Source organism: Haemorhous mexicanus, chromosome 5 (assembly GCF_027477595.1).
Source record: "Haemorhous mexicanus isolate bHaeMex1 chromosome 5, bHaeMex1.pri, whole genome shotgun sequence".
NCBI classification, from domain to species: Eukaryota; Metazoa; Chordata; class Aves; order Passeriformes; family Fringillidae; genus Haemorhous; species Haemorhous mexicanus.
In genome coordinates, this window is record NC_082345.1 from 31,393,813 (window position 1) to 31,411,797 (window position 17,985).

At 46.3% G+C, this 17,985-nt stretch overlaps 1 protein-coding gene across 2 annotated transcripts in view; it reads left to right on the top strand.

Annotated features, from left to right (window-relative positions):
* Positions 1–17,985, top strand: part of NTN4 (netrin 4) — a 47,837-nt gene that overhangs the window by 1,621 nt on the left and 28,231 nt on the right. For both annotated transcript variants that reach the window (XM_059846750.1, XM_059846751.1), the window contains exon 2: positions 1,977–2,506. In XM_059846750.1, coding sequence (XP_059702733.1) covers positions 1,977–2,506 — 530 coding nt within the window. The remainder of the gene's footprint in view (positions 1–1,976; positions 2,507–17,985) is intronic.

Sequence of the window (17,985 nt, forward strand, 5' to 3'; positions counted from 1 at the left end):
GAAACCTCCCATTGACCAGGTCCTCCTCCACTGCATTCCTGGAGGCAGCAGTCTGGTGTGCAAAAAACAAAAGGACCTGATGAACACAAACAGTAATCTCAACCTGTCTGATGGGGCTAACTGAGCCTGTGCTCTTCCTACCACTTCCCAAATCTGCTTTGCAATCCCACAACTGAGGGAACCGCAGTAAATGTTCATCTATTTGTGTAGCGGCCAACTGCACTGTGTTACACGTAAGCCAAAGAATCCAGGAAAGCAGCCAAAGACATAAATTAGGCCAACTACTTGCTGGCCTAACTGATAATATGATAATAGCACTTAACTTACCTACCCCTCAGGAGAGCTACGTAGGTTAGTTAATGTTTATACAAAGCTTTGAAAAGGATGTTTGGGAGTTGTAGGTGATATTACATTGACCTTACAGTTCTATTTGTTTATTTTTCTGGAGCAAACGTATTTTGCACAGTTACAATAGGTCATCTCCAACACAGCTTTGCCGGCACATTTTAGGAAGCTAACTTGACCGAGCATTTTTTATTCACTATAACTTTCCCAAGACTTCGCCCAGTGAAATCCAGAGACTGGATCCAGAAGTGCCTTGTACTGGGTGTGTAGCAAGCAGTGCTGCACAGCTGTTCTGAGAAAATGCTATAGAAAACCCGTATAGAACTTTTGTGGTAAAAATGGTTTTTATCCAGGGTGCTGCTTGAGAAGTGGGGGATGCTGTCAGGCTTGGAAGGTTTAGCACTGCTAGTGCATAACATAGCTTAATTGCAACTATGACACTGTAGGCAAAAGCTGAATAAGCCCAAGATAAAGGATTTATTGGATGCTAAACTGAAATGACCTTCAGACATAACAAAAATGCCAAGAAGAAGACATTAATTAGTGCACAAAGCTGACTGTGTATGACCGGCCTGGTGATAAAGAAGACAATATGCACCTCAGATGCTTTGACCTCCACACATCCAAGTCAACAGAGGGTTTTTTTTATATTAAACAATTCCCCAGATACTGCTTTGACCTACTCTGAAATTTATCAATAAAAAGTTGGAGAGCCCTAATCAAGCATTGCTGCACCAAGAGTTCCATTGATTACATGTGAGAGTTACATGGTTTCACAGTAAAGCCCATGGTGATTTTATTTTTCTTTGACTCTATAACTGTGGATTTTAAAATTGACAGGACTTCCAGAGAAGCTTGAACAAAAACCACAGAGCCTCAGCTGTGCAGCAGTTTGCCAGCATAATTTCAACCAAAACTTTTTTTTCCTTCCATTTACACTCACCAGCAACAGCCTTTCCAAACTTAAGCCATGCTACAATTAAACACTGGTGTCAGCAGCAGTTTCTGATTGTGGGAAAATTTGGGATAGGGATGGAGTGGTGGGAAAGGGGGTGAAGACTTGAGGTCCTTGCTGGCAGGTGACGTTCCTGTGGGCTCTCACACCCCCGACACCTGATGTGCTGCACAGTGGGCTGCTTTGCAGCAGTGCTGTGCCCCATAGCAGTCTCCTGGCCTCGTGGCAGCATGCTGCCTTGGCGGCAGCTTGCCTTTCTTCAGCTTTTCTCCCCTTCCCCAGGGCCACCTGGATCCCTTTGCAGGCCTCGGGGCATGGGTGGCCCGGCCCTGGAGCCTCAGCCCTGCTCAGGTGCCCGGGGGCGGGAGGGCAGGGCGTACTCATCTCTCGCCCTGTCTGCTGCCTGCTCTGCATCTCTTGATAGGCAGAGATCTTCCCAAGTGCAGGGAAACCCTGAAAGGTTTTGGGGTCGCTTTTTTTGCTTTTATAGACGCACTGAGCTCCACAGAGGGGAGAGCTGAGCAGCAGTGCCACACTGTCCCACAGCCCCTCCAGGGCTCGGTGGGTTCCAGCGGCACACGGTCTCGGTTTCGGCGGGAGACGTGTCCGCTCCGACGGGGTGAGGCGCTTCCAGCCCAGGAGCCGCCTCCAGCCCCCGCTCTCTGCCCCTCTGCAGGTTTGGGCGGCGTGGCGGCAGCGAGCAGTCCCTGCGAGAAGGCCTGCAACCCTCGGATGGGCAACCTGGCGCACGGGCGGGCGCTGCGCACCCAGACGTCCTGCGGCCGCCGCGCCGCCGAGCACTTCTGCAGCTACAGCGAGGACGCGGAGCGGCGCTGCCGGCGCCCCTCGTGCGGCCGCTGCAGCGGGGCCCACGCCGGGCTGGCGCACCCGCCCGCCGCCATGGCCGACTCCCCGTTCCGCCTGCCCCGCACCTGGTGGCAGGCGGCCCAGGATGCCTCCCGCGAGAGCATCCGCCTGGACCTGGAAGCCGCCTTCTACTTCACTCACTTGATTATGGTCTTCAAGTCGCCCAGGCCGGCTGCCATGGTGCTGGAGCGCTCCCAGGACTTCGGCGAGACGTGGAAGCCTTACAAATACTTTGCTGCTAACTGTTCGGCCACCTTCGGGCTGGAGGATGACGTGAGGCAGAGAGGAGCCATTTGCACTTCCAGATATTCGAGCCCCTTCCCCTGCACTGGAGGAGAGGTAAGTCTGCCTGGGCTGGGACGAGAGAGCCCCTGTTCCAGCCCCCTTTCTCCCTGCAATCTCTGCACCCGCGTTTACGCTTCAAATTTCACTGCACCGGCATCTCTTGTCACCGCACGTGTTTCACAAGGTGAATTAACGTAATTCATTCCTAGGTGACGTAGGCACCACCCTGCCTCTTGCTTTGCTGCGTTCACAGTCCCTCTCTTTAAAAAAAAATTTCTTTCCTTTCACCTGGTGAGCCCCGCTACACACCTGCAACCTATGCACGTGTTGCTGATTCCTCAGGAATGCCAACGGGAATGTCACTCTGGACAGCTTTTTTGCAGTCGTGTGGTTTTTTAAGGTGACGCAAATCAGTCTGACCAAAATGCAGCTATGTTAAAATGAATAATCACCAGATTGACTTTTGATAGTGACTGCTTTCACTGAGAAGCAAGCACGTAACCCGTAGAAGTAGCCACACACCTCACACCGAAGTATGGTTCCCATAAACCAGGTTAGCCAGGTAATTTTAAAACTTAAACCTTGCCTTTTTTCCTGTGCACGCTTATGGGAAAAGAACTTGGAAGAAAGGAAGAAAAACATCATATTTGCTAAGAAGAAAAATATACATGAAAAGTCGGACGATGTTCAATATCAGAAACAGCAGATAACGAGTGATGCATTTGGAGGCACTACCAGTAATACTCTTAGCAATGTGCAGTTCCGTCCCCCCGTGCTGGGGAGCTTCCCCTGGGAGCCGCGGCCATGGGATCGCCCTCCTGGGTTCCCCCACTGGTGGGGACGCATCCCCGGTCACCAGCTCTGGACTCTGCTCCCTCTAGTGGCCTAATTTAATGAACTTGCCTGAAAGCCTAATCAAATTTACAATTTCTCTCTGGCCTAACACAGAGAAAGGATAAAATCTGGTTGGTGAATCAGGAGATCACTTATATCATTGCAGTTTCTGCTGAGAACTGGTTTTAAGGTGAAAGCCTGATCCTTGGAGACCAGCACTCATGTTGAGAAAAATCATGTGTTCAGACCCCTTTGCAATCACTTGTGGTCACCTCTAGCCATGCTCTGGCTAGGAAGCCACTCTCTGCACTCTCTGGGAGCTGTTTTTTCACTAAAGTGCATCTGTTAGCTGTGTCCCAGGAGGCAGCCAATGTCTTGTTCTGGGAGAAGCTATTCCATGCCCTCATCAGCTGAGAAACAAGGATCTCCAGACCTGTCAGACAGATCCAGGGTGACTATTTCCTTACATATTAAGTCAAATGGTGAGCAAAAGTGCTGCCTTTCTTTTCTTGCCACCCTTTGCTTGTGCCCCCAAAAAGCTGTCTAAACTTCCTTTCAGAGTGCAATATATAAAGGGGCTTACGAGAAAGGTGGAAAAAGACTTTTCAACATGGCCTTTTCTGACAGACAAGGGGCAACAGTTTTACACTGAAATTGATTTAGATTGTACATAAGACATTTTTTAATTATGAGAGTCATGAGGCACTGAAACAGCTTGCTCAGAGAAGCTGTGAATGGCTCATCCCTGGAAGTGTTCAAGGCCAGGCTGGATGGGGCTTTGAGCAACCTGATCTACTGAAATATGTCCTTACCCATGGCAGGGGTGTTGGACTCAACTACCTTTGAAGGTCTTTTCCCAGCCAAATAATTCTGTGGTTCTGAATCAGGGCTAACTACAAAGAAAGACCTACAAAAGGAAGGATGTGTGTACACCACTGGGAATTTCTCAGGCCCTCAGTACTTGTGCCAGCCTCTGTGTCCCACCTGAATCATGAAGTTATGCCAGCCTGTGATGGAGAGCATGGAGAAATCCACTCAGGCCAGCCAGTGGGACTTCTCTTGTGTATATGATTTGCATGCTCCTTTTTTAGCTTTCCAGGGATTTTTACTCAGGGATGAGAAACCCAGGGCACCTTACAAGGCAGTATTTGCCTCACTGGTACTGGGTCCCCTCTTGCTAGCATCCTGGTGCAGTTTTTATTGTGGTCACTGCACAGCAGGATGGTGCTGTCCCTGCTCACAGGATGGGAGCTCTGCCAGGGGAGAACCTGTACAAATCCTGACCTCAGGCTAGGTCCTCTCTGGGCTGGTGCAATCTGGGGACAGTAAAATCAAGGTTTTGTCTGTAGAAACCAATGCCTGCCTGAAGAAGAAAAGTGACTTGGTGCTGTTTGATGCATCTGCAGTAGCATGCTGCAAAGAGAGGCTATGCACTGAGCTTGCTCCTGTGGGACCTCTTCTTTTGGCATGGCTTTAGTCTGTGTTATTGCAAAGAAGCTGTAAAAGTCAAGAGCATTTAATTGTTCCAAGTTTTAAACAAATACTGCATCCAAGGGGCTGGAGCTTAGAATATTTTCCTCACATGGTACACTTCAGTTTCCTGCACTTAAACACCACTTTTTACCTGCAAAGTAATAGCAGCAGCTCTCCAGATGGCAAGCCTGCATGCCTAGCAAATATCACATTTAATTTATTACAGTGTGCTGCATTCCAGCAATTACTAGTAGCTGCCAATAGCAACATGTATCTGACCTAAAGAAACATCAGAATTTTGTGTTCTGTTTGGAGTTATGTTGTGCTTTACTCCCACTTTGGTAGCACCTAATTTCAGACATATGGAAACAGTAATTTCACTCGAAACAGTGGTTTCAACTATGCAGGCATCCAAACTGTCCATGTCTGAAGGGTATTACTCATCTTCTTTAAAGCACAGCTACACATTCTGTGAGGGCCACTGGGTTTCTTTTTTAACTTTTTAGATTTTTTTTTTTTTTTTTAACTGGGATGTAACAACTGTAACCCGTGATCCAAACCATGTGTCACACTGTCTGTGTGCTGCTTTCTCACACTTCAGACATTTCAACTCCACATGTGCATTTCTGGGCACGGTCTTAAGGGCTTGCAGGATGTTGCAGGATGCTGGGGTCTCTGCATGGTGCTGGCAATGCACTCACTGCTGTCCCCTTGGATGAGCAGTTTGTCTCAGGTGAGGCCTCAGGTGGTGGTGACTCCCCCCAAAGATCACTGGCGTTTGGCACAGAGACAACAGCTTGTTGGGCTGGTGGTTTCTGGTTTTACCCTCTGTAAAGAACAGGCAGTGCTGATCCACCTGCATTTCTGCTCACTGTTACAGTACCTGCAAGCCCCAGTTCAGGGCAGCAGTGTGCAGAACCCCACAGTACTCAGGGGCTTAGGGCCTTTTTCAATATCACCCATCTTAATTTGGGTCAAAGGTGGATCTGCTTCACTTTTTATTAAAAAGAAAGATCAGACTTTTTGCATTCTGCCCTCATCATCACGAGTCATTCCTCAGATGCTTACTTCAACTCTTATGACAAAAATCCTCCCTCATCAGAATTTGCCATGATGTTGATCTTGAGGAGATTTATGACTGTGTAGAAAACAAGCTGCCAAGTCTCTGGGTTCATTTCAAAGACCAGCCCTCAGAAATGCTGAAATGGCTCTGGGATACGCCTTTCATCCTCCTGCAGCAGTGTGACTCTGGGCTTGCCTACGCCGTGGTGGGACCCGGGTGCTGGAGAGCTCTGGGTGAGCAGTACTTTTGGAAAGCTGCAGTCACCTCAGCTGGGTGCCACCTTAGCAGTGGGAACCAGACAAGGTAATTGTGTCCCACACCATGTGTGGCACCTGGATGGTGTTTTGATGGGTAGAATCACCTCATCAGGAGCTTGGTAGGTCCCTGCTCTTCATTGCTACCTGTCCCTAATGCTGCAAGTCCACCAGACTTGGTTATCTCTGATGTGGATGTGGCACCAGCCTGAGGCAGGCAAGAGATGGAGGATCAACAGCCCAGGGGTGGAATTAGGAAGGAAAGGAAAAATCTGGGCAGAACTGCCAAGCAAAGAGGTTGAAGGCTGCACTGATGTCAGGAACACTGCACTAAAATGCCCTGGGTTTGGTCTAAATAGTTTTCTTGGTGAAAGTAAGCCTGAGTTCACAGGTCAGCATGTGCCCAGAGACCTCAGGGGCTCTGCTGAGCTGACCCTCATGCCAGGGCAGCCTGGCTGCAGTCTGACCTCATGCAAGAAAGACCCACTGTTTCAACAACCAGCAAAGTAGTCAGTGATTTCTCTGCAGGCATACAGAAGCCAAACAAACCAACTGAGCCTCTCCTCAGTAGGGAGCAGGAAAGGAGGCAGGTGGTGGGTGCCCACCTCCTGCCCTGGCATCCAGTCTGGATACAGCCAACCTGGGTTTCCAGCAAGCTTCAAGCATATGCCTATTTGAAGAGTTGGATTTGCAACATTGTGAAGGGGACACATTCCCATGTCAGGGAATAATATCAGATCAGCTGCATGCAGAGAGGTCATTATAGACTTCCCCTATGCTTAATACAGTGAATTAATTGTTTCACAACAGCAGTTGATTAAGCATAGGCAGAAACCTCTAAATGTTAGCCTTGTATCACCAGTGTTTTAAGAGAAAGGCTATGGCCAAGTTTTAGCCTGAATCATACAAAAATGCTACAAATGCTGAGTATTCTCGTTGTTTTTCAGGGTGTAACCCTTCAGCCACATTATTGCAAAGGAAATCAGAACTGGATCCACCAGCCAAACATAATCTGATCTAAGTAAACAAGATGCAGAAATAAACTCTTTCAGCTTCAGGCTCAGACAGGAATACTAATTTTACTAGTATGCATAAAAGGCTATCTTCCCTCCCATAGTTCAGATTATATTAATATTTCCTTTTCAACACACTAATCTTAAAATTATCCTTGGCTAGGGATCACTGTTGAGGGCTCAAGGGGCCCTTAGCAGATGTTAATTCTTTAACTGTGAGTGAGAGTGACTGTCCACTCTGCAATGCAATTATCTCATTCACTTTACATTCCCATCTGTGGTCAATTCAGATTAGCTCGCCTGAGTGTCCCCATTTAGACAAGCTCCAGGATAAAAGGGCTTACTGAAGCAGAGTCTCCTTGACAAGATTTTAGTAAATTAGTATCTTATTTTAGTGTTCATCTATTCAGAATACTGCTAATAAATCAATTTGAGACCTCAGCTATTGTTGCTGTTTGCTATTTATAGAAGAGGTATGTTTGCAGTTTGACTATATTCCAGCAACAAATTCTAACATGCTTTTAACTTTTGAAACATCACATTAGCACCGTTTTGCTGTGGGATGCGTGTTTTACCGAACATTTTATTGATCTCATGCCTTCCGTAGTGGAAAATCCTTCATATGTTTTGCCTTTCTCTGTTACTGCATGCAGCCTGCCTCTCTTCTTGGAGGATTTGGACACCAGTCCTACTGGTTTTACCTGAAATTAGCTGCGTAGAGCAGAAGTAAATTGTGTGTTTCTGCTCAGAAGTCTGACCATGACAGTGAGTGGTTGTAACACTCACTGCTGAAACAAATAGGAGTTAAAGATGGTCAGTAACTTTTATATTTGAGTCCTTATTTTAGGGTGTAGAAACTTCAGCCTGGTTGGGCTTTTTTTCCTTTTAGGCCCAAATAAGCTTGGTTTTCAAGCTTATCATTGTTGTCCTTAACTAAAGCTACATTTTACATTGTGCTGAGGTCCTTCAAGGATCTTGTAAGTAACAGGGGATTTGAGTTCAGTCGCTTGCAGGACTCCACAAAGGACCAGGGTAAATATGCAAGAATAACCTCAAAACAGCCTGGGATGTCAACCCATTAGAGGGCTGCAAACATCTTTTCTAATTGTCTTGTGCCACTGACATCTGCACAGAGAGAAAACAAACTGATGAGAAGGAAAGAGGAATCGTGGCAGGTGTTCAGCAGTGCTCAGGACGTGTGAGGACATTGCTAGGGAAGTATGTTTTCAAGTCCCATCTCTACACTTTGTAGAAGTGCACTTTGTAGGAAAAAGACCTCTTTAAGAGCACCTTCCTGATCGTCCTATCTTTGGAAAAACACAAATTGTTTGGCTGTGTTCAGAAATGCTGTGTGTGAAGGAGAGTCTGTTCAGCTAGGTGTGGTTGGGGGGATGGCCAAATCCTCTCCAGCTCTTTGCATCATATCACTAAATCTCGCAAGACATGGGGACCGTTGTTTTGTAAGCACAAGAATAATGATTCATAGGGGCGTAGTTAATGAGATGAAGTAAATAAGGCTAGGCTGGAGTCAATACAATTATATAGGAGCCCAGAAATCTCAGGCTGCAGCAGCTGGCAGTAGCAGCACACTGGCAGGACACCATCTCACACCAGGCACCTTGCTGTTGGCTGTGGTGAAGTGCATCCCTTGGTTTGGTCCTCAAGCTTTCCTTCCTACAGGGAAGCCCATCTTCCCAAGCACTGTGGGGGTTTCCTAACTGGTGCAAGTTTCCAGCAGTGGAGGAGGGGAGATTTTCCCTTTAAATAATGGGGGCGGCAAAAAGCAGATGAGGGAAAAGGAGAAACTTTAGCTCAGTTTTCACCTGGCTGTGACAAATCCCTCCCCCTCTCCCATAGGCCATCCTAGAGGAGTGACATGTCCCCTTATGAGGCCTCCTGGATGCTCAGCATCTCTGAAAGACAAGGGCATGTGAAGAGCAAGATGCTTCTCCAACCTGCCCCATGATCCTCTGCATGATTTCTCCCATTACAAGTAGCCCATAGGATTGTCTCCTTTTCTTCCTGGATTTCCCAGTCCTTTGGCACTTGGAGGTTGGCCCTCTGCTTGGCCAGCTCTTGAAATGCAGCCACCTCTGGCATGGAGCATGGCCAGTGTTTAACAGTGCATATCAGCAGTCCCCCGTTTGGAACAGCAAGTTTCTAACAACTGCTTCTGGATCGACCTCCAGTTATGGTTAAAACAAATTATTCTTTGGAGCGAGTTTGACCATTCTGTGAAAGAAGGGATATTGTAGGCTGCCAACAGCAAGAGGGAAGGGATCCCAGGGCTCCAGGAGACCCTTTCCGAACTTCTTATGTAGGACGTGAAGAGCACTGTACCCACATGAAACAAGAGGAGTTTGGGTAGGCAGAATTTAATTCTCTAAACTGGCATCTGGCCTTGTTAGCGGGACTATTGCTTCCCTTGAGAAAAGTGCCACGGGATTTTAACGGTGCCTCCAGAGCCTCTCTTCAGGCACTGCACCCCACTGCTTCATTTCACAGCTCATTTTTGGCATGAAGAGAAGGCTGGCTCACTTATTCAGCTCCCAGTTCTCTGGCTAGAAAGTAGGACTGCCATGTTTCTCATTGGGATTCCTGGATACAGCTGGTTACATGGGAAGTGTGTAACCTAAAGCAATGTATTGACATGTCTCAGAAGTTTTGGATCAAAAGCTCATTTGAGATTAATTGCCATGCAACAGTGGGTGTCAGTGTGAGATACCCACTCTAACATTCAAAATCCTACGCAAATGGTGAAGTTCTCAAATTCTCCATGGGTAACATTTTACAGGAAGAAAAGAAGTTAATGTCCAGAACCCAGTTTACTCGATGCATATGCTATGAGTCTTTTACCACTAGTCTCTCTCCAGCATCCCTTATTCCAGTAATCAGAATCTATAGCTATGGATTGAAAAGGGGTGCTGCTTCTTGTGACCTTTTTGACAATGCTCAGTTACGTATAATTCCAACAAGCATTCTTTTTCCTAGAATTAAGTGTATCTCATGGTAGTTCAAGCAGACAGTCCTATAGATACAAAGCCTTTTCATTATAAACAAGAGCAGTTGAAAAATATTCATGGAATTGTGTTATTCTTGGGCTGAAAGAAAATCCCCTTGATCCTCAGTACCCTTGCAGTTACAGACACACTAACCTGCTGCCTTTCAGGCTTTTGCAGTGGTGTGTTGTGCTCAGAAGCTGTTAAAGAGGTTATTCTGCAGCTCTGGGGAGCGAGCCAGCTTTTCTTACAGCCCTGCCAATGAAGAAGCAAGTCCAGTCCTTTGTCTGGCTCTTTGGAGGTAGCTCCAGGTTTTTTTTGGTCCTCCATATGCACAACAGGTACCACCAGCCAGCCAAGGCTGAGAACATAAATCTTTTATGGGGATGGGGAAAGGAGGGGAATTGCTGGAGGGATGAGTATTTAAATACCATCTTTCTTGCTGATGGGTCAAAGGAGTTCATATCATCATCAGGGATGTGCTGGTTCATTTTCCTGACTGGGCTAGCGCAGCCTTGGAAACGGTGATTCTAAAGAAGAGAAAAAGGCAATAATTGTTTTCCTTGATAGTCCATAGCCAATGATATCATGCATCTGGAGGGTTTTGTGAGCCAAGAAACTGAATGTTTCTATCTGTTTGATGAGCAAAAGTAGTGGTTAAGCAAAATGGAGCCATTGTGGAATAAATTATGAATTATTGGAGAAGCACTATTAACCGGAGATGAAGAAATCCAAGAGGTTTGAGCTGTAGTGAGATTTTCCTGATAAGAACATTACTTTTGTGATCATTGACTGCATGAAGACAGGAATGACCTAGCAGTGTTTCATTTTCATCTAATGAAATTGTGTAGTTGAATGTTGAAGAACAGCTGAGAAGATGTCTGTCATCTGGCTGATTATTGCCAGAGATTTCAAGGATCCTGGAGAAATCCCAAGGGTCTTCCCTAGCTCTCCTTGTGCCTTTTCCAGCTCCTCACTGGTCAACTGCTGCATGTGAGTTGGAACTCTTCCTGGTCAGCTTCTCGCTTTTGAGAATGGCAGAAGAATGCTTTGAGATTCCCAAAAGACAAAAGTTACCTTGGTATAAATTAATTTGGGAGGGATGATTATTTGAAATAGTTGGATTTTTGTCCTGAAGTCTTTGTAAGATTGCATAAATTTTGGAATGTAAGGCGAGGGATTATTTGCCTTGATTTATGTGCTATAAAAGACTGCAGAAGGACTGGAGGCATGGGCCAAATGCTGTCTTATGTCAAATTATATGAAAGAGCCTTGTTAAGGCTGCTGCCATTTCTCCAGCGCCTCAAGGAGCTCAGGGACTGCTGGTGGTGCTACACAGTGGCTTACTGTCATGGTTGCCTGGGGATGTTGATCAAGTGCCAAACACTGTGGCCTGCAAGATTCCAATGCTCACTGTGATGTTAGTGTCTTTGATGGTCTCCTCTCTGCAGTGGCAAGGCAGGTTTTCCAATTTCTGTTGCTATTTCACCTCATCCAGGTGACGCTGAAGTGCACGCCATGGGGGTGGTCTGACCTCTCCACAAGCAAAAGAGGCTCTTCTTCCCTGAAGTCCACTTGGTCTGACAGGCAGAAAAACAAAGAAGTGTTTTAGAGGAGCTGGTGGGTAATACCTGCCTGGCTTAGGCTGATGAACTTTCCACACCATGTAATTTATTTGCAGCATCTGCCAAAAGCAAATCTGTCTTTGTTTAGCCTAGAGTCAATGCAATGAACATAGCGCAGAGATGCACATTGGTTTCTCTCCTAAAATCTTGTTGCTCAGTGTGGTAATATATTAAATGTCTGTTTTGTCGGTAGGAGTTACCAGTATTGTGGCCCTTTCAGCCTTCTTCACAGGAGTACTAGTCCAACAGGCTGAAATTTGTGAAGCCATGAGATTGTTTTCTTTAAACTTTCAGGAGCTTAACATTTAAGGTGTATCTCCAAAAAATGGCTAAAGTTAGACAGTGGTTTCAGAGGTTTTTAGAGTGGACATATGGGCAGGGGCATGGATATACATGCAGTGCAATGGCACAGGGCCCGTTTCTGTAGCAAAATATTCCTCTGCAGACACAGCTGTACCCACCAGGAAGAGCCAAGGAGAGCCTGGCAGACTTTGACCACACTGATGCAGAAAATCCCAGAAACTAAAATACTGACCAGCAGGGTAAATGCTAGCATAGAGTTGCACCCTCAGTACTGAAAGTGGGAGACAAAAGGAGCTGCCTGCAGAGTATGTGCCCCTCTCAGAAGGTGTATGAGGGCAGAGACTCTGCTGGCTGTTGCCTGCAGTAGGTCTGGTGTTTAAACTGTGCATCTGACAGCAGGTGTGCCTGAACTGCTCCTGCTGAGGGAGCCCTGTTAAACCAGGCAGCTCCTGTGTCTGAGGCTTCCCACTGTAAAAAAAAAAAAAAAAAAGATCCCCAAAGGTGTCAGGGTGTCAGGGCAAGTAGGACTGTTCATGTTCCCCAAAGGTACCAAATTAGATTCATTGCTGCAGCTTGAGTCTTGCTGCATGGCACTGCAAGCCTGGAAAGTCAAGCCATCCTCATCTGAGCAGTAAGACAGTCTCACATCAGTCTTCCCTGCACGTGTTGTGGTGTGAGAAGTTTAATTACTCTTTCCTGGGAAGGCACAGGGGAACAAGCACAGAACAGTCTTAGCTCCAAGGTTCCTCTGCAGCCCTGAAGGTGACTAAGCAGGGATGTGGGAAAGAGGTGTGAGAATGCTCTCTTTGAAGGGGGAGCACCTCACTGGCATTGCATTTCTGCAGCTAAATTTACATCCAGCTCCATCAATCAGCGTTTGTAGTTATGATGAGCTTATTGCTTCTAGTACATTTCTTGGGTGGAAGTCGAAAGCAGACTCTGTGGTAGGTTGACAGTTGGCACACATATTGCATCATTATTAATATTTTTAGTTACACATTTCTACAAAATAAATTGCTCCCTGGGATCTTTCCATAATGCTTACCAAGAGAATTGACTGCCTGTAACTTTTAATTCTAGTGAGCAGGAAAGTGCCACAATAGAATTTCCCTACTAAGCTTCTCTGAACAAGAGCAGCCAAGGCTGAAAGCAGTTGCCACCTTTGGGTAGTGCCTTCAGGAGAGTTCCTGGGCTGCTGGATGGCTGGGCTGGCTGGAGGGAAGTGCAGGGGGTGGGGGTGCAGGCAGGCAGTGGCTGGGGCATGGCAGAGGTGTACCATGCAGTGGATAGAGCATGGACTATTTCAGCTTGTGCCATCGTGTGAAGTGAAAGCCAAGACCTGTGAGCACAAGCAGAGCTGAAGCAATGCTGGGCACACAGCTGGGAATCACAGGGCCAGGATGTCAGAGATAAGGGCTCGCTTTCACCTCAGCCCCAGCACCAGGCAAGTAGTGCCTAACCTCAGCTGCTTGTGTGCTTGAGGGAAATTTTTCTGGAGGCTAAGGGCTGAGGTCCTGGATGTGCTGGCAGAACTCCACCACTGCATTTACTGCCTACATTTTCAGAGCCTTGTCCAGGCACTAAATAAATCAGATCACTTCCAGTGATGAAGAGATTCCACAGGGCGCCAGCATACGAGCCAATTAAGCACATTTATTTAGTGCCTACATACCAAGAGTCACTGCAGACTCCTAATGCACACCTTAACGTTTCTGTTAAACACTTACTTGGACATCATATGCCCTTTTGTAAAGTGGTGCACATCCCTCATTGCTTTTGCTTTCTATCTGGATAAGACAACAAACTTTGCATTCCTTTTATTCATCCTATTTTTTCATTTGTTCCTGTAGAATGCATTGAAAGGGATAAATCTACCAGCAAAAATCAAATAAACCAGTACTGAATTTATCTAATGCCCCTGAGCTAATTACATGATTCACTAATATGGATGTGTCATTGTTGTAATTATAGACATATTTTCATGCATCCAGGTCAGACGATACAGGGTAAAGTTCATCGGTCTCTTTTGGAAAGAAACCATACATCACTTCATGCAATGTCACCACCCTGGTTTTCACTTACAACAAAGTAAAAATGTGGTTATGTTTTTAATATTTGTTTATTGCTTTTATTTCTGCCGTATTCCTGTTTGCTGGCTTGTTCTTATGTGTATATGCTTCTTGAGTCTTCTATCCATTTTTCTTCTATCCATTCTTTGTCCATTCCTGGCTGAGGCCAGGCTCTCAGTTGGAGGCTGGAGCATGGCACCTCTGGCCAGGTGCAGGGACACAGGGAATGGGCACGTGCACAGCAGCTGCAAGACTGTGCAAGCCTCTGTAACTGTGCCTGTTTCTGAAGGTATGTGAGGAAGAAACTTTTGTGGATTACCCATGCCTCTTCAATGTCACAGGCTTTTGTATCCCACAGGGTCCCATTCCATTGCTCTGGACACTTGGTTCTTGACAAAAGTCCAGGCCCTTGCAAAAAGCTGCATTCAGTGGAGAGCCCGTGACTCATTGAGAAACCTTTGGTCCTGGCAAGTCTTTCATTGGTTTCGTTGACTTCCTCAGGCAACTTTGACTTCACAGTCTATTTTGTTGCTGTCAGAATCATTCATTAGCATTTTCCTTCCCACTGTGGAGATATATATAAAGATGTCCTTTTATTGCCTCTCACACATAAACATACTAAGGTACTTCTTGCAAAGGGACTTTATGTATTTATATATCAAGGTCATTGTGGTGCAAGTGGTTACTTGAGTGCACCACGTCCATGGCTGCTGCTTTATTTATATACAGGGCTACATTACTGCATCTGCAGAAGGGTGAGGAGCTCAGGCTTCTTCTGCCACTAGAACTTGTGAAATAATCAACAGAGCAAGAGTTGCTCATGACAGCCCATAAGGAAATCAAAACCCTGTGGAAATTTATTAGAGGCTGTCTGTGTAATGATGTGACCAAACTGCAGACAGCTGCAGTGGCCTGGCTTAAGAGCAGAGTATTTTTACTCCATGGCATGTGCAAGGTACTGTGGGACAGCTTATCCACTCCTGCTCCCTTGGAGTGAAGTGGGCTTCCCTTGGGAGTGGAATGGGCTTCCTCTGGGAGTGGAGTGGGCTTCCTCTGGGAGTGGAGTGGGCTTCCCTTGGGAGTGGAGTGAGCTTCCCTTGGGAGTGGAGTGGGCTTCATCCTGCCACCAACATGCATTGCGCCAAGAGGGTCAGGTGAACCCAACCCGCTTGAGGCACAGCAGTGACATTCTTCACTTAGAGACTACAGACTTCAGCTCCTATTTGGCTGTGTAGAGAGACCACCACCATACCAAAAATATCTCTGTGCATGTTTTAAATCGCTCCTCAATTGATGTTGCTTCACACAAAGGTTGCTTTTATACCACATTGAATCCAACAGCATCATTCCACATCTCACAGAAGGAACATTATCCCAAGGACTAGATATTTTGTTTCTTAGCAGTTCTATTTGCCTCCTGGTTTGTGACATGAGTTATTGCCAGATATTTAAGTGGAAGCTGAGATAAAGATTCAGTTCCTGGGACTGTATTTAAGAAGAATCCCAAATATTGTAAGATTTTTTGTGAGCTTGCAACACTGGGAATGAAAATATCTTTCTGATAGGATATGATGTGGATGTAAAGCACAGAAATGCTGGGGTGCTTCATTGTATTACTTCTGACTTGTTTTACAGAGTATAATATTTTAATTAGTGCATACATTTCAGAGCTGCTGTTGTAAAGATCAGGGCCTCCCTCACTTTGCTATCATACGTGGGGCTATCATACTGCATAAGTCACATTGTCTGCCTAATGTTGTGATGCCAGGTTTTCATGTTTTGTTAGAAGGCCTTGTACACAGAGATGGAGACTTTAGTGGGAAAGACAGAAGCTTGGTCACCCTGGGGTGCTTACTGTTGAGGCTTGCTGCCTGCAGAGTATCTGTGGACCACTGCCCAACAGAGTCCTGGCTGGACACTGGCACCAGGGAGACAATGGGCTTGTAAAACCACATCATCAGATACACACACATATTGACAAAGTCTTCTTTTCCATTTTTCCTGCGCTCTTCCTCTACACTGCTAAAACTGAGCAATATTTTGGTTGAGGAGACCTCTGATTGCTGTAGCTGGGAGATGCCAGAAGAACCAGAGGTGTGAAAACCTGGTCAGGTCTGCTGTGCAAACCATGGTTCATTAGTAGAGAGGATGCTGAAACCCTGTTGCCATCCTATCCGTGAGGCAATTGCATGGAAAAGCCCAAGAAGAGGTAAAAGCAGGAAATCTGGCACTGCCTATGTGTGTATGTGTGGCTGGGCTGCTGGAAAGCACTGGAGTGCAAACCCATGATAGCTGTGTAAGAGCACTCTGGCCCCAGTGATGTGCAGACTCCTGAGACCAGCTGGGATAAATTAGTGATGTTAATGACTGAACAGGAAAATTTTGCTGGGAAACACATCCTTATTCTTATTATGCAGTGTCTGAGGGCTTGTAGAATCCCAGCTGAATCTGCTGTGTCAGAGCAGAAAATTGCTATCAGTATGATGCCCTACATATTATAATGACCAGTTGGTAATTCATTACAGCAGGGCTGCCGGGGTCTGGGATGGAGGCATGGGGATGTTTACTGTCCTGGCAGCACTGAGACCAGGCTCACTCTGTTACAGGGCTGCTGGGCACAGTGTAGCTCCCCAGGCCAGGGCTGCTGGGCACAGCCAGAGCAGCACAGGACAGCAGCTGAGAGCCTGCAGCCCCTGGGAATTACAGATCGAGTTCATGTTTAGCATCACAGTTTGCATGTAGCCATAAAAAGAAATGTTTGTAGCATTTTAAGGTCTGAGCAGGAATACTGGCTCCATTGAAATCAGCAGCACAACTCCCCCTGAATTCCACACAGACAAGATTTAACTCTGTCAGTGCAGAAGCTCTCAGGGTTATTGATTTCCTTGCTATGATTGTCTTTACTAGAACCACAAACATCAGTCACATGCATTAAACAGGGATAGACAAACAAGGAAAACTGAAAACATGAGAGGAAAGTTTGCAGCTCCATCTAGCATAAATTGTTCCCATTTATATAGTTTCTCCCCTGCTCTCATCTGAATTAGGACAAACAAAGAATTATCTGAGGTGCAATTTATGTAATATCAAGAAATTCAAAATGCTAGTTTTTACTGAAAGTTCTTGACCCAGCATTTTCTGTCATGTCCACTAAAAGGAAATCAATGTCTTCAGTTTGGATTTTTCCCAAGGAATTTTCTTTCCGTATCTGAAAGCATCTTGTGTTCACAAAACCACTAGCAAGTAAATGTGATCAGAATGGCATTGATCTAAATTTGGGTAAATAACAAGCCTTGGGTTGAGGTGCAAGACTTGTTTAGTTGGGGTTCACTTGGGTTTCTACTGATATCTGGTTTATATTTTTATTTTAGGAAAGAAGAAAAAACTCTGAAAGAGAGGGGGGAAAAGTCTTCTTTTGAAGTGTGTTACTGTTTATTAATACCTCTCATCGAGCTCAACACTTCTGCACAAGGAGCATGCTCCCCAGCCTTGTCCTCTGACCACCTCTCCCAGTTAACCTTCTCCCTTACCTGTGTCTTTCTGGCAGAAGGTGCTCAGACACCTTTGGGAGAGAGTGTTTGCAGGAGGGCAGTGCAGAACTGCAGCCACGATGTGTTTGCCAGCATGCAAAGCCCAGCTCCAGCATGGCCCAGCCCCACTGTCACCAGCATGCTGGTGGCAACTGTGCTTGGCAGGCTGGCAGGGCACACAAAAGGGTGCTGCTGCCATCCAGCTCCAAAACAAGGCTAAATCTCCTTCCAGGCTGACATAAATCTTCCTCTGGCTGGATTCGGGCAGCCCTGGAGAAAAGCCAGGTCCCAGCCAGGAGCAGTGCCAGCAGTGGTGGGGTTGATGGAGGCAGCAGCTGGTAGGCAAAGCCTGCGGGCAGGCCAGCTGGCA